The following is a 26,167-nucleotide window of genomic DNA, read 5'->3' on the forward strand; positions in this document are numbered from 1 at the left end:
CCCATAGATATTGATTGGAGAAGCCACTAAGTTGTGATGTTGATTTAGAGGTGTTGTAGAGTGGGTTGCGCAGGATGGACCTGAAGGATGTATTTAACGAGGTGTCTTGTGCAAAAGAATGACCATCTTGATTCATGATTGGGTCAAACAATGACTCCCGAATTGGGGAAGAGCACCTCCATGTGGGATGTGTACTGCCCCACTTTCCCCCAGCCTCAATGTGAAGGATAGAATCGTTTCTTCTCTTCCTTTAGGACCTGACCAAGAAGTTCACTAGTTTGAGAACAATTGGGAGAGGCTAAGGGAGATGGCTAATGTGACATAGAATGTTAGGGGAGGCTTCCTCAAAAGGGAAAGCTTTCTTGTGGGAGATGCCAAGTGTGGGGCTAGTTCATCTGTGGTTCATTGAGTGACTATTATGCCCTCGAAAACCGCACTGGGATGCAAATGTAACAATTTACAAATTACAAACGTTATTCAACTAGTCGGAGACACGGTACACCCCCATACTTTGGGATCTGCCGACCAATCAGAAGTTAAATGAATCTTAGAATCACAACAGCGTGGGTCCCCGACTAGCATAAAGAGGTACGCTTCTCTTCTCTTTCTATCGATGGAAGCACGCATCTCCGCAGCAAATAACATTATACGCGCATTCATTCGTCTCATCAGATTTCTCACAGCAAACACGCGCCCCCCCCTATTTATTCTGACACATTTCTTCTTCTTCTTCCTCCTCCTCCTCCTCTTGCGAACAGGGAAGGGGACGTGAATTCGAATTACCAGAAGCTTCTCGCACGTTCTCTTGAAAAATCTCTCAGGGACTCCATTACAAGGCGCCTTTCTTCTGTTCAGGACGGACATTCCCCCCCGATTAGCCCCTGAGCCGGCAGGGAAAGCCGAATTTGCTAACCAAAACCGCGTGACGCTACCCTTGTAGGGTCGAAATTGTGCTTAATTTGGAAGAAACCGTGCTTGCTTTCGCATAATCGGAGCAATTATCCAGAGTAAGGCTGCCGAGGAGCAAAGTTCCCGCTTTTCCCTTGTTGTTCCCTCTAATGTTCATCATCATGAGCTTCCTCTCGAGAAGCACCACATACCTAGCTAGGTGCGATGTGGCCGCACCCTGTGCCCTTGGCAGTATGGGGTTGCTCCCTCGTAGAAGCTCATGATGTGGTCGAAATTCACAATGTGGAAACTACAGTGGAGATTTGTCTAAAACTTATTATGAATTTGCAGCCTAAATTGTGCGCTTACTTTAGCACGACCGGAGCAATCATCCAGAGTAAGGCTGCTGAGGAGCAAAGGTCCCTCTTTCCTAGCTGATAAATGGCTCCTCAGGGCTCTCGAAACCCTGTCCTTAGTGCTCTCTATGTCTGGGGCTACAACCAGAGCGGTCAAACTGCAGCTCTGCATGTGCGACGTTGCCTTCGAGTGCCAAAGCGTGTTGCACCTCATCTTTTCAAGGCACAAAAGGGTTCTGACTCCCTTTGCATGCTTGATATTGCGTGCGGCCTGCAGCATACAGCAGCAGTAACTTCTGATGGATATCTGTTTACCTGGGGTAAGCTCTGCTTCTTGTTTGACGTCGGTGCATGGTTGTACCTGTTGTTAATCATCATATGTTTATTTTGATTGATTTGTTGGGCATCCTTGGGAACGGGCAAATGGCCATCTTTGTGAGTTATGTCAATATGGAAAGTGTTTCTATCAACCCCATGGAAAATACTACATTTTTAGTTCTAAAGAAAATCCTTATGCAACCATTGTCTTGTCAGAACAGAAATGTTTGTTGCAGCTAGGTGTCTTGTTATTCTTGATGAGATTTCTGTTTTGCAAGCTCAGTGTCATCAAAACGGGCTTGCTAATTTATGTCCCACTGCGTCAAATTGACTGTGTAGCTAAAATTTAAGCAAAATTCTGTTTGGTACAACCTGTACATGCGATGTTTGGATTTGTTGAAGGTTACAGATTGGCTATGCTAAGTTAACAAGGATTGAGTGAGTTGCATCACGGTTGCAATCATTGTAGAATTTAGGGCAGTTCTTTCTGACACCCTTTGGCTGCCTTGGTCTGTTTGGGGAGGGACCTTTTGGGTCGGGCACACAGGGTGCTTCTTATCTCCCTTGTTATTCTGTTTTGAGCTAGAGAGGGGGCGTCGAGTGACCTCATATTTTAGCCTAAAGTTAATATCAAGTTATGGGCTAGTTTCTTCAGGTCTCAGACAATCCTAAACGAAAATTTTAGAGAAATAATTACAAATATGAGATTTGAGAGATTTAGTAGGACAATTGTTTCCAAAAGTACTATAAAAGGGATCCATGGACTGGCCACGCTTTCCATCCAAAATCATCACTGCCAGTCATGTTTGCTGTCCAACCTTATCAGGCTTGGTGACCTGCTACTGTGCTGATGTCATCATTTGCTGCTTGGCAACATTATTCAAGTGTTGGCAACAGCCTCTAAAGCTTGAGTTTCAGCTTGCCAGCCCTAGGACGACCACCTCACTGCTGTGTTTTCAATTGCTGCAGCCTTTCACCTGGCCCTTGATTCTGTGTTTTTGTTCCAGCCTGCACCTTCATCAGAGAGCTTCAGTTTTTTGCTGCACGGTCTACATTTCCTTAGCCTTGGTGACATCCTTTTTACTTGGAGACTGCTGTTGGTAGTTTTTGCTGTCATCATTCCTACCTAGATTGCCTATAGTAGATTTGGCATTGAGGTTTGGCGGTTGCTGCTTTTGGAATCATCAGAGCATGACACGTTATGTAAGAATGGCAGTGGAAGAAGGAACATGGAACAGAGGACGAGAATGCCGAAGAGCAATCATGAAGGTGATGAACAACTCAGATTGATGATGAAAATGGTTGATACAAAGCGGCCCTTGTATGTGCTATTTCTTTATCCTAAGCATCCAACCTTGTTGTTCACCATTGAGTGCTGGCTGGCTGCTCATGTCCAAGATCTGTACGACTGATGACATTATTTACCCTATTGTTTGTGGAATCTTTGACTTACATTCAGCTCTGCATAATCTAGACTACCTCTTCAAGTATTCTTGACTTTTGAGCTCCACCTTTTGTGTCAAGCCTTCACCCTTTTTTCACCTCTTTAGGATTGGTCATTGGTCCTACTGCTCTATGTGTTTCATTTGATCACATACCTCACTTATGCAGAGGTTCATGCACATGCTCATTCAAAATCTCGTTGTGTATTTCATTTATTTGTGCACTAGTTTGTTGTTTGAGGAGTTCATTTTTTCTGCATGTTATTAGCCCACTTAACTTCACACATGCCTTTTTGCAAATTGCTCTAGAAGCTTCACCAGCAGTCCATGACTCCTTTTAGGGGAAAACTCGAGTTTATCTTGCATGGTAGCATAAAAACACAAGTCTCTCCTACATGTCACATTGTAGATGTAGCTCCTCTAGATGTGGAAATGTTGGATGTCCTCTTGTATGTCCCACATCTGTTGCTTAAGGTGTTGCTCCTCCATGAAAACACTACTTCTTTGAGTATGAGGGATGCTGCAATCTGACTGCTCCAAGGTGGCTGTCCACTCAAATGGTAATATTGGCTGCTTTCCAGTGCTTGAAACACGGCTGTTTGTCAAAAAAAATGAGCAGGACGAAAAGGCCTAGCTGATGGGAACCTTGATCCATAATGCAACTGCAAATGGCCCAGCAAGTTGGCAAATTTGCTGATCCAACCTGACAGCTGAAAACTGCTTGAACCCACAGAAGCTTCATCTTCTTCAGGTGCGATTATCTAGAAGTACTTTAGCCTGGATGCCACCATATGCTGTTATAGCCATCCTCAAAAGTATTATCATCATGACATTATCAATAAGGCAAGCTTGTAGCAAACATTGTTTTAATAAGGCATCAGCTTTACCATGTGAGGCTATACCTTACTTCATTTTTGGGTCTATGGGATTATCATAGCAGGTTGGTCTAACAAGGTGGCTGTTTAGTTGCCTATGGGATTAAAATTTATGCGGCCAAATCACTTATTCTGTGTGGTCAATTCAATCCAAACAATTTTCATGTCTAATGGTTTTAGGAAAATAATATTGGGTTTATGTGGCCTCCATTAATTGTGTATAAATAAGAAACAAGTCTAAATAAAGCAAAGGTTTGGAGCAAATGTGTTTTGCACTAGTTCAACCCTTCTAGGTTGATTGTTCGTGATGAAGTGGTGTATTTGCAGTGGAGATGCGATGTGCAGCAATGGCAATGGTAGAGAGAGAGAGAGAGAGAGAGAGAGAGAGAGAGAGTATATTAACGTCTCTAAAAGGCCAAAGTGGCCTATGAGACCAAAGCAATACATACAATGATGGTGTGTTTCTCATCTGGAACGAGAAAAGATGAAAAACATGCCTATAAGACTAAAAAAAATGAAATAGTGTCCTATAAAAGGGAAACATGTCAATGATCTAAAAGTGAAAGTAGAAAAAGGAAAACTCTCCATCAATGATATGTTTGTCCTCTAAAGGAGGTGTATCTCTGCATGGCTGAGGCGTCTCGGCATCCGTCTCCTGTGGCGCTCAGTGATGGCTTTAATTTGTCTGTGGTGTGGATGTCTAGGCCTTCGTCCGGGTGGACGTGGGCACCTAGACCGGCTAAGTGCCACTACTCTATCCAAAGGGACACCTACAGAAGATGAGGTCCAATGATGATGTACTCCTGTAGGCTGTGTGGCAGTAATAGTGGTATCTGCCATACTCTGTCGTGTATCAGTGAAAAAGTCAGTGACTGCTCTCTGTCTATGTGAGCCGAGTTGTGGGGGCCTCCTACTCCGTAGAATTGTTGCTCTGCGCCTCTGGAGCTCCAAGAGGAAGAATCCCAAGTATATCTGATCCTCAAACTGCATGATCCGTCTCAAGGGTCCAAAAACCTCTCGAAACAGACAGTGGTATCTACCTCGTATATCATAATATACAGTGCATCGGCAGATGTAGTGTTCCTCTGTCTCTGGCTCTCTGTCGCATAGTGGGCATATGCATTCCTCTGTCTGTATATCCTCCCATCTGCCTGTCTCAATCCTCAGGTGGTGGGATGAGGTGCGGATCTGACCAATAACTGTGCGTAGTCCATGAGGCAGCTGTGTGTCCATGTAATTGGGTCGGGTGATGAAACCATCCTCAGATACCTGAAGGAAGTGGGTCTGGTAGTGTGCCATCCTCGTGCCATGGGGGGAGGGGGGTCGGATCCAGGTCTTCTCCGTATCTAACTTCAGTTTGTCTGCTCTGATCACATGGTTTAGCTCTGATCGGCTTAGGTCAAGTGTAGGGCAATCCAGGCTATAGTCAAAGGGGGGTAGTCTGTCAATCTGCAGCCCATGTAGGCTCATCCATGTACTCATCTGAGCATACCAACAATGTCTGTCACCATCTGCTGCTAGTTGTCTAGAAGAGGCTAGGGCTAGCCGTGGGTATCTATATTGGGGGAGCTCCCATAGTCTATGTATGAAAGTCATTGCCTGGACCAAGGCCTTAGCCACCATGGGTGATGCTCCCAACTCAGCTCTGATAATCTCATGTGGGGTCGAGCTCTTCGCTCGTATCATACGTGAGATCATCATGACCAGTGGTCTTTCCATATGCTCCCACCCGTCATAGTATTCCTTCTCTGGTCCATCCTGGTCTCCCAAAGGTTGTCTCCTCGTGTGAAAGAGACTCGGACCCCAAATAGCTGCCCCATCTAGGAGTGTGGGTGTAACCAGGGTGTCAAAAAGCCACAATTTGGTGTGCGGCTCATGAAATTGTACGTGAGCACATTGCCTCTCCAATGCACCTAAGGCTGCATATGCTTTTCCAAACGAGCCTCTGATGTCTCTCTCCAAGAGAACTGTGGTCCCTTCAATGTGACCCCCAAATAGACATACTGCCTAACCATCTCCATTGACTCTCCATCAAAAGTAAACTGGTGCTCAGCTCTTGTCACCCAAGCAGCTGAGGTGTTAAATACCATAACTTTAGTTTTCCCAAGGTTCACCTTAAGATCTCTATCTCTGCAAAAAGCTGATAATGCATCCAAGTGTCTATTTAGTCCCTCAGGTGAGTCAGATATAAGTACAATATCGTCGGCATAAAGCAGTAATGGTATCAGCACTCCAGCTAGGCTGGCTCCGGCTCCACCAGTTCTGTCCACATATTCTGAAATTTCATCTATATACAACCCAAATAGTGTCGGTGAAAGTGGACAGCCTTGTTTCACCCCAATGGTGCTATTGACTGTATCTGAGATGCCCTCAGGTGTTCGTACTGTGCCCGTCACTGTCTCATACAAGGCATAGATACTCCACTGTATCTCTACAGGCACATCAATGTTTTGCATTCTTCTCATGAGTCTAGCACATGGCACTGTGTCAAAGGCCTTGCGAAAGTCCACAAAACAGCAGTAGATCTTTTTCTTGAATGCCTTGCCTTCTTCGATGATTGCCCTCAATGTAAAGATATGGTCTAGACTTGAAGCCAGCCTGGCCTTTTGATCTCAGGCCATGCATCTCGGCCCATTCACTCAATACTTGTTCCACGATAGAGCCATATATTTTGGCCAGCATGTGTCCAATCATGATAGTTCGATAGTTACTAGGTAGCGCGGGGTCTCCACTCTTAAAGAGCGGCTCAATAATATGGTCTGACCAACATGTTGGAAATCCCTCACAAACTGCCCTATTAAAGATGTGAGCCAGCGTTGGTGCCAAGATATCACAAGCATGCTTGAAGTGTTCAGCTTCTAAACCATCATGATCTTGGGCTTTTCCATTTTTTAGTTTCCATATGGCATTCCTCACTTTTTTTTCTGTGAAAAATCTGCAATTTGCTGGTCGTGAGGTTGAGGGGAGTGGCATAGGCTCTTGGCCAGGAACATCATAGAGTGTGCAAGCATATATCCATGCTAATCATCCGGTCTAGTAATATGTAGGGGTGGCTGGTTCTCATGCATCTTTTTCCATGCTCTCTTGCTGTCCTGTCCCAAGAACATGGAATACATTTCTGTTTCTAGCCTGCTCAGGTATTCCCGCTTCTTTTTGCGTACCAATCGTCTGAAGAGTGTTCGAGCATGCTTATGTGTACATATGCTAAGTGCCACCTCTCGCTGAAAACGTGCTCGTGTCTCTCTGCACTCATCATCATACCAGCCATTCTGTGGGGCATTACCTCGTGGAGGTTTATCTGATGGTGTAGTGTGTGGGAAAGCGTAGGCTGCTGAAGTGTGTATTATCTCGGCCAACTGTCCTGTAAACTCATCCAGAGAGGCCTGTGTGTCTAGCTCCCTCAATGCATCTCGCACAGTAGTGCTGTATATGTGTGAGGTCGCTTCCACAAAATCATAGCGTGGTAATTTTGGTATATGTGGCTGTGCTTCGTGTATATGCCCATATTGCATTGTGAGAGCTAGAATAGCATGGTCTGTTGCTAATCCAATTGGTCTGTCTGAGATTTCAAAGCTTTTTATGTCAGGTAGCAAGTTGGGTGATCCAATCAAATAGTCCACTGTGCTTGACCCTTTCTTGTTATTCCAACATGTGAAACCATTAGATCTTGGCCACTGTGGTAGCCCGTTAAGGATGGCCAAACCATGTGCACTTCCCAATGCCAGTATAGGTGTGTTCCATATTCTGTTATCTCTCTATCTTGGGCTGATCTAACTAATCCCACTTCATCTAATGCAATATCTCTGAACATCTCATCACTAGTGTCAAAGAAAGGAGATTGGTTGCTTCCTGTGCGTGCATTAAAGTCTCCTGCTAGTAGAACATCCCCAATTCTCATGAATCTCATTATGTCCTCATATAGTGGTGTATACGAGGATGCCTCTTTAGGGGCAAACTTAGAGTATGCAGGGGGAAAGTAGCATATGACAATATACATGTCTCGAGTTCTACTTGTACGTAACCTGATCCACATGTATCTTGTCTCTACATCTCTATGTACCACTTGGACTGTATCTCAGAGCCCTTCTCTAAATAGAATTGCCACACCTCCTGATCCCCACGTCCCTCCAGGCCGCCTAGGCTGAGGGCGATATACACTTTCCCATCTATATTCATATACATCAGGTAGACGGCTGTCTTTACATTGATGTGTCTCAGTATACATAGCAATGTCTATCCCTTTGAAAGTATCCTCAAAATAACCTACATCTGTCTTAAGGGAGCCATTGCAATTCCACAGTGTGAACTTCAGGGTCTCATAGGCCACGCACCGTCATGCTGTCCTTTTCTCTGTGATGATGACTCTTCCATCTCTGTAGACAGTCCATTTACCTGCTTTCCGTGCCTCTAGAACACGTGGCATATTTTCCCTCCTGTGGGCTATCTGGGCTGGGATGAGGTCTTCACCTAGGTAGATCTTTTCTCCTTTGAGAGCGATCCTCTTGGAGAGGAAGGCTCTCTTCTTTTCCAAGTCTCCAAACTTCAAGATGAGGACTTTTGTTTTTGTGTCAGCTTTCCCGACTCGCCAACCCCCAATGATGGGTACATCTGTAGCCCCAATTTTGGTGGCAAGAGCTGTAGCATCTTCAATTGGGGAGCTTTTCTCATCTAGTCCAACCACTCTTACGTGGAGTACACGTGCCCGTCTTTTTGCCTCTTCTTCCAAGGTGGCATTCATAACTTCCACTTCGTTGCCATGCATTCCTTTGTTCTTTTTTGCCACATCTATCCATTTTGCATTTTCTTTGACAGTATTCTCAACATTCTCCATTTTCTTTTGGGTGCCTTCCACCACACTTGCATAGGTATGCATATCCTTTTTTAAAACATCCATGTCTTTTTGTAGTTCCGGTGCGATTTGTGGTTCCTTTTGTGCGTCCAATTTCTTTTTGCATTCCTTTAGTTCTTCTTGTAGATTAGAGATCATTGAGTCTTTCTCTGCTATGTGTGCATTCAATGTTTGTTGCATCTCTTTTTGCATTCCTTTAGTTCTTCTTGTAGATTAGAGATCATTGTCTCTTTCTCTGCCATGTGTGCATCCAATGTTTGTTGCATCTCCTTTTTTAGTTCTTCCATCATTTCAGCTTGAACCCGCTCTTGTATATCATTTTCCATTTCCTTCCTCATGGTACGCATTTCAGCACGGAGTATGGTCAACATCTCCTTATATAGTGTTTCATTAATTTTGCGGGATGTCTTCCCATATCTACTTGACCCTGGAGAAACATTCCAATCTCAGCTTTTACGCCTATAGGTTTTGTATCTCGTGTTCTTTGGCGGTGTATGAAACATTGTTTCCATGGTTGGTTTTGTGATTCCTTTATTGTCAGTTTCTTCCATAGGTTTTTCATTGTCACACAGAGAGAGAGAGAGAGAGAGAGAGAGAGAGAGAGAGAGAGTGTGTGTGTGAGATGCATGATGCGCGGGTACAATTAGTTGTGTACCTCTTTAGGTCTTTCTAGATAGATATATGTAAAGTACAAGTGCTAAGGGTGTGTTCACACCTGAGCACGTATAAAAGGCACGGTGGCCCTTCATTCCCAACAACCTCCCACCTAAAGGTAGCATGCCTTAAGGTTGAGAAAAGAATCAGCTAAGTCTATGTACAAAGCTAGTATACATATACTATCCAGTTCCCATCATTTGTCGGCAATGAGCAAACTGCTCTACTAGAAGACCCTTCTTGAGAAAATCTGCAGGATTATCATCTATATGTACCTTGATAAGCTCAATGCTTTTGTTGTCAAGTACATCCCTAATAAAGTGATACTTCACCTGTATGTGCTTTGTCTTTGCTTGAAAGATGGGGTTCTGTGCTAGCATGATAGCACTTTGACTATCACAATGGAGGACAAGGGTCTCGATAATACCAAGCTCTCCCACCTTATGTGAAAGCCCTAAAGTCTCCTTGCATGTCTTAGTAGCAACCGCATACTCTGCCTCTGCAGTAGACAACGTAACACACTTTTGTAGCCTGGAAATCTAGGAAATTGCTCCCCCTGTGAAGGTGAATACATACCCTGAAGTAGACTTCTTGTAGTCAGTATGACCAGCATAGTTTGCATGCATTTGTAAAGCCAAAAACAGATGCCTTTTGCTTTCCAAAGCAGATGCACAACTCCTTTGTTTAGAAATCCGAGTTCACCTTGCATTCCACGTGAGTTGTTTGAAAGAACAATTGAGACAAGGTGAATTAATTATTCCTTATGAGGAAGTCCCGCTTCTTGAGGATACTTCTTATTATGTTCCACTTGAACCCAAATTGGTTCTTGACCTTAGAACTAACGATCCCTTCGGATTGTTTATCCTAAGTATTTGATCAAGTAGAAAAACCACCCGGAGGTAGAGGCTACTGAGGTTCATTGAAGAGTTGTTTTCTTGAGTTTGTCCTTGAGGATATTGCTTAGGACAACAATCATTCATAAGGGGGGAAGTATTATATTTTTGGACATCCGGTTGGGTGCTAGTAGCATTGGTCACAATGGTTATGAAGTGACTTAGTGTGAATGCACTAAGAACTGGTGTTATGGGATGCCAACCCTTGAGATGTGGTTGTGACTTGGAGTGTTGCTAGCTCCCAGTTCTAGATAGCTCCTAAGCTCGTGGGTGAGCCCGTTTGGCAATATGGCTAGAAGGTGAGTCTGATGTGTAGTCCCTTATATTTGTGGATAACTTATGTCATGTCTCATATGTAGGTTGGATCCTAGGGGGACATTTCAGCTTGACTCAAGGATAAAACACTCTTTAAAACCGGTCACAAAACATTCACAAGCCCCCATTTCTAAGAGAACACCCAAACAACATCAGACTATGTGAAGAAAGACTCTAAACATAGAAAACACAATACTGTATGACCAAGCACAAACTAATAACACAGAACACCATTAGGGTTAGGTTTAGGGTAACTTAGAGACAATGAACATAGAGAATAATGAAATGAATGATTGCTGAATATACAATGCTCATGCAGCGAACACACTATGCAGAGAGTGAATATTGTACCACAAGCTTCTGTATCTTGAGGATTAGGCAGGGCTAACGAGCTAGAGAGTGTGTCGTACTATGAATGGATCTTGAAACGCAGCAAGGCAGCCTGTGGATGTTGAACACCAGCAACACAATGGCAAGTGTACTGGATCTAATGCAAACGGTAGTGTGTAGTAGGAAACGGACACTGAGGAGAGAGAAAATCTGCAAACTTAGAGTGAGGAGAGAGAAAAAAACAAAACGCATGTGCAAGCTGGGTGGCAGTTGGCTGAGGTGAGAGATTGCCAGCGCAGTAGGACGACAGCTGGAAGAGAGAGAAAACTGTCTGTACAGCAGCAAAACAACAGTCACCAGCAAGGATGATGATGTGGCAGGCTGACATCAGCAGCAGCAGCACTCAGCAACAGCTGCCTGGCTGTAAGTGTGGAAAAGGTTGAAAATGGGTGCCGGACTGATGTAGATAGCAATGGCTAGCTTGGACTGCAATGTCCTCCACATCCGGGGTGTGTGCATCAAGCTGAAAGACCTGAAAACTGCAAAAACGAGATGGGAAGAGTGGAGGGAAGGCTGCCTATTTATAGAAAGTTTGGGAGTCCCCCACTTAACTCTCTTGATCTGTGCCCCATTTTAGGATTTAGCTAAAATAAGCCTAAAATAGGCATAAAATAAGCTGTTTTGGGGCTGTTTAAGTGGCTGAGTGCATTTCTTAGCTCATGCACGATTGTGAAGCATTGAGAGTTTTGCACTGAACAGTTATAAAGATGACAGCATATTGCTGGAGGGTCGCTGAATAATGTATTGACATACCTCCAAATCGCCTTCCAAAGGCCAAAATCAGCTTTTGCGATCATAATTGGAAAAAGTTGGATTGCGTGACGGCATTCTGCATGCCTAAAAATTTTAACTATGACTTGAATCACCCTTCTCTGATTCTGGATGAGGAAGATATGGCTCCGTTAGTTTTTTTTCAACCTCTCACAATATGCACAGTGAAAATTATGCCCTTTTACATGCTTAAAGCTGACTTTTCCAAAGAAGCAATGCAGCTCTAAACATAGATCCCAAGGTGACTTCAGCTCTAACTTTTAAGAGGAACATAAGTTAGAGATGCTGCTGAGCATGTGGTCTAGAGCTCAATGTATATCCTAATCATTCATTGTGTATACAACATGTCCCATGGTGTTGGTTGGTTAATAATTTTTACCAATAGTAATAAGTAAGTGTTCCTTAGTTTCAGAGTCAGGTGTAGATGAGTTCTAATTCTGGCCAACATGATTAAAAAATCTGCTGGCTGTAGGCAGCAAATATGAAACTGATTGAGGTTTTAAATGACAGCTCGGTAGTGAGGAAAAATTGGCAGCAGTCTTTCTGTGATAGAAGGGGTGAAGTCTGATGCAAACTGGCAGCTCCCATGATGTAGGGGATTAGTCCAGGGGCTATACAATTGGCTAGGGATTTTCAGTTTTGCAGTTGCAGTACTTGAACTGACTGCTCAAGTTGAGAAATTGTTTAAGTATTCCGTGCAAAGCAGACTCAGAGGCACACTACATGGACCACACTTACAGGCTGAACTGCTGGGCTGACAACTCCTGATCCCCACTCATGCTATGCTGCACCAGGCTGTGTGCACTGACCAGGCCTATTGGAAGCATTAGGCAAACATCGCTTACACCCACAGCAAGAAAGTCAATGAGATGAGGCCTAGTGTTAGATCAAAAGAATACCTAGGTGACATGTGATTTGTGAGTCCAAGGAGCTGATAATCTTTATTTCTGATGCTACATGATATACCATCCAGCATGCTAGCTCATACTATGAGTTCAACTGAAGGTTTAACTAATTTTCCTTGAATCTATGTCAAGGAAATGCTATTGTCTTCTGTCATCTTGCTGTGTATTTCATCCTGTTCTTCTTACAATCTGTCATGGAAGTTCAGGCAGATGTAACTTACAACTAGATTTTATTGCATATTTTCATTTGTTTACTTTAATCCCCCTCTGCTTGGTGTTTAAGTTTCTTCATAAGTTACTTTAATTTGTGGCTGTTATTGAAGTGCAGGCTCAAATGAGTTTGGGCAACTTGGAGATGGTAGTGAAGATGATTGTGGGGAGCCAATAAGGGTAGAAGCTCTACGACATCAGTTCGTGAAGTCAATAGCATGTGGAGCTAATTGTACTGCTGCAATCACACAACCTCGTAAGCCATCTAAGAAAGAAGGATCCCCTTCTACCACACTTTGGGTGTGGGGCCAAAACCAGGTGTCTAGCTGCTGCTATCTAATTTTTGTTAACCTATGCAATAAATCTCTCCTGTTTTTGAGTTTATGAAATATCTCTCTTCTTCTTCTTCTTCTTACATTTCTCAGGGGTCGAATTACCCTCAGCAGTTTTTTGGAGCATTTTCACCATCTTTGGTAAGCAATTATCATTTCTCAGCATTTTCATTATTTTAATCATCGAGCTAGATTTTATGAAATATGGTAGCTATTTTTAGATTTCCTTGCAATGGCTTGCTTCTTACTCAATGCATAGGTTCAGGAAGAAATATTATCAAAATGGATTCAAGTGTGTCTGGTTATTTGGTGCTAATGGGGAATGCCAATGTATGTCGTTTTTATAGTGATAATCGCTATCATTTTGATGATATTCAATGTTCTTGTCTAAAGAGTCCAACCTAGCTTGTCAGCTTAAAGTCCACACAAACAAAATTACCATTTCTAGCTTAAGCGTCTGCCTGCAAACATAAAGTTTATATGCTATTGGTCTAATACAGGATCACGAATTCAACAAATAAGTCTAATCTGCCATGTGCTTAACTATGGTAAACAAAGAGTCTATATACAACATAATTGAGAAATTAGAATCATTAACCCCCTAGATACTTTGTGACTTCATGGATTGATCAATGGTTGCACAAGGTGATGATGAAATTGTAATATACTCGTTGCCCCCCAACCATCTTGCTAATACAAGCATGTGCAAATGGTTGACAAGCACAAATACCAAATTCCCATCTATCCTTGCCTTAAGAACGTGCACAAACACCTTGAAACACGTGTACGAAAGAAAATAAAAATAAAAGTTGGATCAGCATAGTAAAGACTTAGTAGATTAATTAACTAGGTAACTAATGTTAGTAGATTAATTGTTAGCTTTTGAATTAACTAATAATTTAAAAGTTAATAGTTAGTTAAAAATTAATATTTTTTATAAAAAGCAAAAAGGCTAAGGTTTAAAAGGGGAGGGAGAAATTAAGGGAGGGTAACCCAAAATGGGCTGCCATTTATAGATCCAAAACACACCACCCCCCCCCCCTTACGGCTGATTCATTCAGTCCGTCACCTTTTCTCTCCAGCCTCTCCACTACCCTCACACCCCTTTAGGAGGACATTGCAGTTCGTGGTTCGTGGCTGTCTTCATCATCTTCCTTGTGCTACGACACGCTTGTTCCCTTGTATCACATTCACTCCATGATTCGGAACTTCGTCATTTCATTCATCAGAGTTTCTTCTCTCTTCTCTTCTCTTCTCCATGTTTGCCGAGTTCACTCCGTGTTCCTCCCCGCAAACCCTACTGCCTCACTGATACGTCATCTTTTGACATGGTATTAGAGTTGGATCTGCTCAAATAGCGGTAAAGATCCTTCACTCTAGTGAAGGCAAAGACCGGTGGCGGGTTCGGCATCCACTTCTCTTCTTCTTTGGCTGCATCAAAATCTCATTTTTGTAGGTTTCAGGTATTATCAACTTGCTGCCCACACCCGTTCGTGGAGGACATCTCAACCCTTGCTGTCCATCACTATTCCCTACAGTCTGGGCCTGTTTCCAGCCCTCCACACGCTGATTGTTACTGTTTCTGCCTGGCAACTCACTGCTAATCATCTGCACTGTTGTCGTACTGTCTGCCAGGTCAGCAAACTGCTGCGTTTGCAGGCCCTAGCTGCTGCCCTGATAGTTTTCTCTCCTATTGCAGTCGCTGCAGTTTTTCTCTCTCCTGTAGGTAGTCCTGCGTGTGTTTTTAGTCTTTCTCTCTCCTCACTTGCGTTTTTCTACTGGTTGCAACCTCTCACTGCTGGTCACATCCTCCTCCCACTGGCAACTCACTTCCAGCCCTTCCACTATCCTCCCATCCCTTGAGACGGACATTGCGGTTCGTGCTTCACATTGCTCTCACACCCCTTGAGGTGGACATTGCAGTTCGTGGTTCATGGTGGCTGACCTCTTCCTTCTTCAGCAAGGCACACTGGTATCCATGGCTTCTTTACCAACAGATGACCAGACTACTGGGTGCTCCTATTGTGGCATCACCAGCCACACCACCGATGCTTGCCGACTTCGACCTTTGCTCCCCCCCCCCTCCGGAGTATATGCATCTTCCATGAGGCACTCCTTGTGCCACCTCTCCTTTCTGGGCCACAGAGATCATTCTGCATCGACTATCAGAGTACTATGCTCAAGGCAATAAGACGCATCCGATGCGCACTAAGTTCTTTCGAGCACACGGAGGATCGATTGGCACTACGACCTCCTGGAGATTGTCGCAATGCCAGCGGCAGTCTTCTCCCACTTATTTTCAGGTACAGTGGCTTCTATGACCTACGGCTCTGCAGTTTGCTGCACTGAGAGATAGTGATTGTTTGATACCATCTCCTCGTCAGTCCGCTCCTTCAAGAGACATTGGCTGCTCGATTCCTTCCTCTTCTTCGGCTACCCAGTCCGCTCCACTGAGAGACAGCGATTGTTGCCCATCTCTTGCTCATTCTGAGCCCTACCCTTCCCCACCCTCGACTACTCAGGTTCTAGAGGCTACCTCTGGGAGCTCTTCGGCACCCCAGATATCTTCTTCAGCACGACCGGTCGCACTTCCTTTGTCCTCAAACATTTCAAAGTCCGCGATCCATAAGTTTTTGGATTCCCTATCTACTTCAGAGAGGGATGTTATTTCTTTGCCCTCAGAGGGAGCATCTACTTGTTCTTTGACTTCTGCGGGGGACCCTCCACCTCCCACCTCAGAGGGGGAACCTACTCTACATGAAGTTCTTCACCCATTCTCTACTTTCTTGGGGTGGCTGTCTTCGACCAGTCATCTCTTCTACTAATACCCAAGATCTTCAAGTACCACCTAGATCGGGACCTCGGAGGTTCAGCCGCGACTTGGTAATGAGGCCTTCGTATTCCTTCCAGCATGGATGCACGGAGCTAGTGGCTTCTCTCCCAAGGTTGAGTTTCGGTTTCTCTAGTTCACTCTATCTACTGTTCTTTACTACAAGTTCCCTTTACGGTGGAAATCTTGGATCTTAGGAATCCTCTACATCTTCTTGCCTTGGTCACTTGGTCAGCCTGGAGCCACCTCCCGAGATCGAGTACAGGCATATCCTTATGGTTCTCGGCACCACACAAAGTCCAACATTCCTCCTATGCATTGCATGTTTTCATCATCTTTATACTAGGGTGCTTGGGCAAGTGAACAATTTCCCCACGAGAGACACTGTCCAAGTGGCACCTGCTGCATGAGCATTCTTCAGCATGTAGCATTGCATCTCCACCTCACTCTTCTCTTGTTCTCCTTTTTGGGCCTGAGAGGGGGTGTTGAGAAACCCTTCACCCTTCACCCGCAGTTTGCATTTTTGCGTTTCTGCGTTTTGCATTTAGGGTTTGCAGCCCCAAAAAGAGGCGCCATCCTAGATTGACTATGCCTATTTATAGGCCACTCTCTCATTCATTCCTTACAACTGATTCATTCAGTCCGTCATCTCTTCTCTCCAACCTCTCCACTACCCTCACATTCCTTCAAGAGGACATTGCGGTTCGTGGTTCGTGGTTGTCTTCATCATCTTCCTTGTGCTACAGCACCCTTGTTCCCTTGTATCACATTCACTCCATGATTTGGAACTTCGTCATTCCATTCATCAGAGTTTCTTCTCTCTTCTCTTCTCTTCTCCATGTTTGCCGAGTTTACTCCGTGTTCCTCCCCGCAAACCCTACTATCTCGCTGGTACATCATCTTTTGAAATCCCCCCCCAAGTACACCATCCTAAGGAGGATTTTAGGCCAAGTTCGCAATTGTAGAGAGAGAGAGAGAGAGAGGGAGAGAGAGGGAGAGAGAAGTGCAAAGAGGGGATTGCAACATCCACATATAACAAAGCGGGGCACATTCAAGCTCAAGTTTGCGTGCAACCTTCACCCCTTTAATTTTCCATTCTTGATGGCAGCAAATCAACCCATAGGAAGTGCTTCCCCTCCAGTTATCCTAATCATGCCACATCAAACCGGCCAAGTACTTCTAAATCTAAGTTTTTTCTTATTTGTTTTTTGCTTAAATGATTGAGTGGATATCTCATAGAATCATTGCAGCAAAATAATAAAAGTGAAATTATTTGGGTAGAATTTATAATGAAAAAATAGAATTAATTAGAGAATTTGAAATATTAACAAGTAAATTAATATTGAAAAGGATAGAGCTTAGGGAAATAACCATAAAAAAAAATTGTTCAGATGGAACATTGATTTTTTTTGGAAAATGATAAGTGACTCATGGAAAAATAGATAAAATATTATTTGATAAAGATAAAACCTGAATTCTAGCAACTCAAACAATTAGGTGAAATGCTAGAACTAGGGCATCGTGAAAAATACGCTTATGCACTCCAATAATCTAGGGGTTATATTGAGGAGCTTGAAAGTTAAGGGGAAGAAACAAAAGGAGGAGATGCATAAGAGCTAGCCAAAGCAAAGGCATGCAAATGAAACGAGCCTCCTTCAAGTAGCATCTTATGCTAGCATAGACGTGATAAGATAGAGATAGGAAAGGAGAAAATATGGCAAACCATAAGATTCGTTGGAATAGGGGTTCATTTGAGAGGTCAAAAAGATTTAAAAGACAATGGTAGGGATTGAAATATCAAATATTAAGTTGTTAAAATAGAAGCATAGGAGATGTGCCCAATTCCCACGTAATAAGGATAGTCAAAGCAACAAAGAAGCAAAATGGCTAAATCTTGAATAATGCCTAGAGCTAGAATGGTTACGTTGGTAGAGACCACACAAATAGTACCAACAAAATAATTAGATAATAAGATGTAATGATTTTTGAAATAGCACCTTGAGCAAGGATGGATGCAATTTTGTTGAAGATAGGGATTATGCAGTAGCATTCAGTGTATGCATGGTTAGGACATATAAGGATCTTACAGTGGTATCTTGTGTGATCATGGAAGTATTGAAAGATGTAAGGTTATATATTGTAACTTGTGGAAGAGGGATGCATTGATGTTTGGAGATAAGGATCATTCAAATGGTAGCGAGGGGATAGTTATAACAAAAAAAAATATAAGGATTAACTTAACCGCACCTTGCGCTTGTAAGGACTATATGGAAGCATTATGGATCATGCAATGGTATCAGGTTGCAGATATCAACCTTGTGTGTATATGGATACATCATCGTACAACAAGGATTTCGCTATGGTTTGAATGTGTTTTTGTGTAAGCATGAACTGTTGTTAAAATGCTGCGAGGAATTGTGATTGAAGTTGATTGTTTTAAGTGGAGTACTAGTTGGGAGAGATGCTTGTGGTTGGATGTGATTGGTTGTGGATGTGACTCAAGAGGTGTATCATAGTTGTTATGATGTGATCATTGCTAACATGTACTTGCCATTGAGTCTTCTTGTCATGGCTTTCACACGGCTAGTTATTATTATTTAGAGTGTAGACCACCACCTAGACATAAGGTCAAACGTATGAGGAAGGTTTTCCCTCATGGCGATGTGAGAACTAGTGGGGCTTTGGTTGTTTAGGTAATATTTGTGACCAGTCCTCTGATGGGGAAGAAATCCGTGACAAGCACGTTGCATGGTGATGGGCACTTGGGGAACTCTCATCAAAGAGAGGGGTGAAAGGGTGTGTTCGACCTGGTTTAGGGTTGGGATATCCAATGGCGGGAGATCAAAGGATAGAGAAATTTGGGATGAAGAGGAAGTATCCTGGTAGTCTCGATTGAAGACTGGTCAAATAAAAATTGCTAACATTGTTTGGAAAATACTATTTTTACTATTTTCGTGTATATGATATAAAGGTGTGAAAAGAACCTTGTGTAATGAGTTAATTAATTAAGCTATGTTTATATGTCTCACAGTGTGATAGGGCCTAATAAAATAATTAGGTATGGTAGGTGTGTGCATAGCAAGGGGGTTGATGGTCGTCACCACGATGTTGTTCGGTGGATTGCACTTGGGAAGACAAATTTATCCCCAAATTTAATTGTGGTTGGCTGATCTCTTGAGATCTCTGAAAATGCCCAAATTTTAGCAACTGATCTCAAGTGCTAAACTTCCAATTTTTCGGCAGTGTAACCGAGATGGCTGGTAAACCCTAATTTCTGCTTGTAAGTTGGGGTTTAGAGCAACAAATTCTTGAATTTAGCACCTCCAATAGTTGTGATGGATGAAATTTGCTGAGGAGCTTCAAGAAATGGCTGGAGAAAAAGAGAGAATTGAGATTTTTGTTACCAAGAAGTGGCTGAATTATCAGCCAGCTGCCTCCTAATAACCAAGATGCTATTGCCTGCAGCCAAAGGCCCAAAATTGTTGTCACATCCTGCTGAGATGTTGTTGCCTGCCTGTTCTTTGGCTTCTATAGGTTGTTGCTTGCTGCCTTGGCTGCGTGGGCTGATTAGGATCACCTCCTTTATGCTAGCGATGACCATATAGCCTCTCCTCCTGGTTGACTTGCAAAATGACCTATCTACCCCTCCTCTAGTCCTGCAATCCACCTTTCTGCACTTGTATGGGAAGGACCAAGGTTTTGCCAAGTGATAGCCTTCCAAATGGATCTTTTCAGCTTATAAATTAATTTTCAGAATTAAATAATTCTAAAAATCAATTCAATGCTTTGTCCATGCCTTAAAAATTAATAGTGATTGCACACAATTAAACTGGCTAGGCCACATCGTCTCCGAAGTGATCCAGTGTATTATTTAGCCCCTAAATTGGTATTAATTAATTAATTAATGCCTAGGTCCTAATGTCACCCCACTGACTTTAATGGCTACTTAAATACCGCATTGACGCCAAGAATGACCTACTACTTGACCATTTAAGTTATTACAACTTTTGCCTTTGACACCCCCCTTGACATCTCGAGGAACTCAGCAAGCCATTGTGACACAACAAACTTCCACATCACATGTGCACATTTAATTAATATCAAAGCCAATTGCTAAGCAAAGCATAAAAAATACATGTCCCCATGACAGCATATGCTACACCCAGATAACAATTGCTAACATAGGAATCCCCTTTGGCCTACCACAGGCATAGCCTTAGAGACAATTCTTATCTAGCCCTATTTTTTGTTGAGGGGAAAACAAAAATATATTCTGGTTTCTGAAATTGTACGATTTCCACCAGCTCCATTTCAATTCTTGCTTGCATACATTTGTACAAATCTCTCTCTCTTTTTTTTCGTAAAACAAATCTCTCTCTCTCTCTCTCACACACACACACACACACACACAATGTTGGCTTGCACAACTTTCTTTCTGATCTCTTGCTGTAAACTCTATTTATACATCATTATCAAGTGAACGGTAATCATATGCACTATCGGTAACCTTCAAATATGCAAGGGTATGTAGATCAATAGCATCTATGTGGTCTTCTTAACAAGAGTCAGCCACCAGAGGCGCACTAAAGCTCCTCATAAAGATTATTAAACGCTTCTCTTTGACACGGAAATTGTGGTGTGCAATAGAGTTTGTCTTTAACTCTTCATTCTATCAAAGATCTACCAAAATGCTATATTCAAATAATTACAAGCACTTGCAAAATATTCATATATTTAAGCATTGATGAGAGCAACAATGATGAAAAGTATCCATACATGCTTGTGGGGGGTATAGTGAAACATGTGAAGTTAAAGATTGAGACAACAAGACAAAGGATGGAGAGACAAAGATTCATTTGCCACAACCATCCACCCTCAATGTCCGAATATAGGCACAAACAAGATGACCAAATTATAGAGACTAGGCACTGATGGTTCAAGAAGCAGAGTCTTTCAAAGACATTACATTATTTGAAACATGTGTGAAACTCTGAAGCAAGAGGTTATAATTAGATATGCATGTAAAAGCAAATACCAAGAAGCTAGTAAAGAGCTTTACCAATAAGAAGTCATCTGTTGACTAAGCCTTTTGAACACGAGAGATATTTTTCAGGATTTGAGTTCATGAACCTTATACAAATAGTGCAATGTTATTTAATGCCAGACGCTGATATGTATTTTAGAACTTGTGGAGGAGTTCGTTGCAATGCCCAAGACTTGCTCTCTAGTGGCGCTATGCCTTATGATCACAGGCAGATTTCTCTGTAGGGAGATGAGATTTCAGAAAAGATAAGCTCAATGAGTATAGATACTGAACCCTTGGAAGTCAACATTCAATCATGATTTCAAACTTCTTCCTGCAAATACCCATTTAACATGGGGGAACAAAGTGAGTTCATCACAAGTGCCTCATTGCCTTCCAAAAGTGAGATAATCAGAGGAGAAAAGAGCTTTGGAAGCAATTCAATGTCGAGATTTCTAAGCATGGGAGTCCACAAAAAGCTCATCAGGTGATGAGATGCATGGGGGTCCTGCATGTTACTTCCCGCATGAGAAAGGTGTTAGAGATATGGTCATCTGGTCATCCCCCGGACAGGCAGCTGTTTGATCACCCTGCACAGTCATTGCCATATCAGCAGTAGGCCACAGGTGCCACGTGTCAGCAGTCAGACAGTTTTGTCCTGCAGTTGGCCAGATCTGGTGCCGTTGGCTAGATTTAGCAGGCTGACTACTATTTTTGTTTGTCTCCATTTTCTGCTATAAATAGCAGAATTCCACCACAGTTTTCATACATTCGGATCACAGATTCCAGGCTCAGTTTGGGGCAGAAATCATACTGACTGCTGCAAAATTTGAGGTGTACAGCAAGGTGACATCATTGAGGTGGAGATACTTAAACATATGAATTGTGCCCATGACATATTTGTATTCCTTATTCAGCATTCTTCATATTGTAGATCTGCGTTCTTTTGTCTCTTTCTCTCTCTCTCCTTTCAAGTGTTCCCTCTATCTCTTAGTCTTGGTTATACGCTTCCGCAGCGCTGCACTCTAACATGGTTTCAAAGCAGCGCAAGGACTAATTGATCGTGGGTAGACCTGAAGAGGAGTTTTCAGCACAACACAAGGCTGCATTTTCATCATTCAAGGGCGAGTGGGAGGGCTGCACATCGAAACAAGACTAGGGTGAGTGTGGACGTGTAGGAAAGGAGCAAAGTCGCTGATTCTGCTATGGGATTTTGCTGTATAGGAAGGAGGAAGACTATGTTTTGAGCCTTCAATTGCAGATTTTACCTTTTCATCACCTTTGTTGGGTGAAGAAGGTGTGAGACGAGTGGAGAAGAGCCCTAGCAGGCTACATTTTCATAGTCAGAAGGGGTTGCTTTTGTGTTTCTACAGGCATTTCTGGTGAAGATGTCTTCAGAGGCTGATATGGAGATTCAAGCGATTATGGATCGGAAGGTGACCATCCTACTAGCTCTTCCATCCGATCAGAAGCTGGATGGTGAGAACTACCGCATCCAGCGTGTTATGATACTTGCCATCTTGGAGTTCTATGGTCTAGTGGAGCTTGTTACGAAGGCCATTGATTGTTCTACATCGAGAGACGAGTCCAAACTTTCTGCAGGTGATCGTGCAGAGTTAGCAAAGGTTCAAGCACATTGGGACAAACTAAATGCCTACATCCGCTCTTTTCTCTTCCTTTCATGTACTCCAGCCGTGATTGTTCATATTGAACACTTAACGATGGCTAAGGACATATGGTTGGAGCTTGATCAAATGTACAAACGAATGACCGTTATGAAACCAGTGTCTTTGGAGGTGCAAATGCGGACGTTGAATCCTAACAAGTCATCTTCTATGCGGGAGCATGTGAACAAGCTACAACAACTTCAAATGGAGGTTTAGAATGTAGGGAAGGTGATCACATTCGAAGACGTGGCGATAACTCTTCTGTCACATTTACCGCCAAGGTTTGGTGCTTTTTATTCTGCCTTGATTGCTTTAGGGCAGGGAGTCTACTCTTCGGTGGGAGGAGTTGGTTCCTATGGCCTTGGACCAAGAGGAACAATTTAAAGGACATAATGCTTCTAAGTTAGAGGCATTGAAATGTTAGTCCTCTCAGAAGAAGGGGAAGGACAAGAAGAAGAAGAAGGACGACAAAACTAAGAAGGATAAAGAGAAGGACTCTACGATAGGTCATTGGAAGAAGGATTGTTTAGACAAGGATAAGAAGGACACCAAGGAGAAGGTTTCAAAGGATTCCGATACAGTGGTTGCTCCTTTATTAGCTACTTTCCTCCATTTGGAGGTGGTTCAAGCAATGATCCCTAAGGCTTCGCGTGCTGCATTGATAGCCCCACACCACCGTGAATGGATTGTTGATAATGGTGCCTCTCAACACGTGATGCCTTCTTCTGCAGGTGTTGCCCATTTGCGGCATTCGCATGGATAGATTCTTATAGGAGATAGCTCTTCTATTTCCATACAAGGTAGGGGTGATATGTAGCTAATTCCAAATGGACGAGGTGATACTCATACTTCCGAGGTGCTTTATGTTCTAGGTTTGGGTTACCATTTGCTTTTTGTGCACAAGATTTGTGCTTTTGGCTTGTTTATTGAGTTTGATACAGATTCTTTCAAAATTCTTGAGAGAAATGTGCTTTCTACAAGTTATGAGGAGAATGGAGTCTACAAGTTGTAGTCTCTTTCTGCCTTGACTTCTCTTCTTCTTACTTCACAGACACAGTTCGAGCTTTGGCCAAGCAAGATATAGTGGTGAGCAAGCAGCCTTGTGTATCTTGCATTTCTGGTTGGAAAATAGCATCGTGATGCCATTCCCAGCAAGGCTTTGAGGCGGTCTTCAACACCCTTGGAGCTTGTTTCTGTAAGTCTTTGTGGACCTATGCGGATGACAGGGTCCCTTAAGGGGAGTTTGTCTTTCATGCTTATTGTTAACCAGTTTAGCAGGATGACATGGGCATACTTCTTGACGCTGAAGTCGAAGGCCTTCTCCAACTTCAAGGATTGGTTGCTCTTCAAGGAGAACTGATCAGATCGGAAGCGGAAGACCTTGCAGTTAGACAAGGGAGGAGAGTTTGTCTCTAAGGAGCTTGCTAGATTTTGTGTGGATTGTGGTGTTCACCAGGAGTTTGCCAACACAAACTTACCTAAGGAGAACGGCATATTGGAGTCGAAGAACAAGAGTGTGATCGAGATGGCTCGCACCATGATGGAACATCGTCAAACACCTTAGTATCTATGGGCTGAGGCTGTGGCTACTGCTGTCCACATCCTCAATCTGTTACCTACTTCGGCCATGGTTGGTATGACTCCTTATGAGGCTTATTTTGAAGCCAAGCTAGATGTTTCTTATTTCAAGACTTTGGATGTGATGCTTATGTTCATATCCCAAAGACATAGAGGGACAAGTTTGAAGTGGCTTTGAAGAAACAGGTGTTTGTGGGCTATAGCTCGCAATCCCAAGGCTACCGCTTGTATGATCTCGTTAAGCTAGATGTTTGCAATTTGTGGAGTTTCTGGCTTCGGAGGGGGGTTGTTGAGAATCAGCAATCACACTCAAACAGCCTCTTTGTATGGAGTCTCAGGGTCAAGGACATGCAGGCTAACTTATCCCATATGCACAATGGTGCCTACTGCAGTTTTCTACTTTCCTATAAAGCATTGTACTTGCTTCCTTTCTTAATGCAATGATAGTACTCTTTTCATTTCAGTAAAGTGTCAATGTCATTGTCCACATACACAAGATTGTGTTTATGAGTCCAAGTCTCAATCTTGGAACCTAATTCACTTGTGTAACAAACAGTGTCCATTCCATCATGAGTCTACACTTCTCCTTCCATCCTCCATAGCTTCCGGTTATGTCATGCTCTAGATCCCGCATTTCTACATGGTATCAGAGCCCAGTTGGGCATGGCATTGCTTCTCCAGCCTCTCTTGATTCTTCTGAACCTCCATCCAGCTCAGTGTCAATGTATGACTTCTTTTCTCAACTCTACTCTCACTGAAGCTTCCATGGCAGCCATAGCCAGCAGCACCCTGTCAGATTGAACTGCTTATATCTCACTCCACAGGTCAAATCTCTTGGAGCTTCCTTCTGGAAAAGTATTCCCCAACTCATAAAGCTTCCCTGTATCACATCAATCCAGGACATTGGACCATCTGGAGCTCAGCATTGTGAAAATCCCCAATCTCTGCTCTGTGTCTGCCATAGCCAGACAGGACCTACCTTGCTTGGAGCTTCCATAACTCTTCAACCAGGCAGAATTTCAACACGATTTCTTCTGGAGAAATGTTCCTTGGTTCAGGGCGCAGCTTCCTGTCACTTTAAACACCAACATTGATGATCTACAGCTCCAGCATTGCTCAAATTCGACCTCGCTGTCCAGATCTGCGCCGATTCTGTTCGCGGCACCTGCGCGCTGTATACTGACCACGATGTTGACAATCTCCATGGGGCTTTGGTAGCCCATGACATAAGCTTCCTAGATATGTAAAAAGTTTTGAAAATGATGCACTGTAGCTCCTGCAATCAGAAAAAAACCAGGCCCCTGTCTCAGAAACCCTAATTCCACCATAGCCAAAAACTTCAAAATCTTGACATTTTTCACTGTTTCTCTCACTGAAGTTATCAACAGTGATTTTAATCACTGAGCAATACTCTCTGAAGTTCGTTAAAGTACTGTCACTCAGATCTGAAGGCATCAGCATCAAATCAAGAAGGGGAAGATCACTTGGAGTAAAAGACTTTTGCAGATTTGGTATTCATTGACACTAAGTTAGTGCTTTTTAGCACTTGTGTCTCTCAATCAATTCTTCTGTTGCTCAAATCTAATAAAGTCTGAAGTTGATTTGCTACTGTTCCCGTAAATCTAACATGGGCAAAGACTCGCCAAATGCTCGATTCAAAGGAGTCGGATTCCACACTTGGCAAACCCGCATCAAGCTCATCTTGATGAAGAAGGGTCTCTGGGCCATCACAAATGGCAAAGAGAAGAAACCGCGGGACGCGGACCTTGCAACTACTTGGCAAAAGAATGATGACAGAGCCCAGGCCATTATCAAATTGGAGCTAGACGACAGTTATATCCATCATGTGGATAACTGTGAGACCTCACAGG

At 43.1% G+C, this 26,167-nt stretch overlaps 1 protein-coding gene across 3 annotated transcripts in view; it reads left to right on the forward strand.

The window, feature by feature from the left end:
• The first annotated feature begins 626 nt into the window (after positions 1-626).
• The window catches only part of LOC148014121 (Regulator of chromosome condensation (RCC1) family protein), a 36,326-nt gene continuing 10,785 nt past the window's right edge, over positions 627-26,167 (forward strand). For all 3 annotated transcript variants that reach the window (XR_015688607.1, XM_087666437.1, XM_087666436.1), the window contains exons 1-4: positions 627-1,007; positions 1,240-1,564; positions 12,985-13,184; positions 13,292-13,339. Coding sequence is in view for 2 of the 3 variants with exons in the window: in XM_087666437.1 (XP_087522563.1) it covers positions 1,330-1,564; positions 12,985-13,184; positions 13,292-13,339 (483 nt within the window). In the remaining variant the exon portion in view is untranslated. The remainder of the gene's footprint in view (positions 1,008-1,239; positions 1,565-12,984; positions 13,185-13,291; positions 13,340-26,167) is intronic.

This window comes from Lygodium microphyllum, chromosome 25, assembly GCF_053477565.2.
Source record: "Lygodium microphyllum isolate KBCC chromosome 25, Lygodium_microphyllum_v1.1.10, whole genome shotgun sequence".
Classification (NCBI taxonomy): domain Eukaryota; kingdom Viridiplantae; phylum Streptophyta; class Polypodiopsida; order Schizaeales; family Lygodiaceae; genus Lygodium; species Lygodium microphyllum.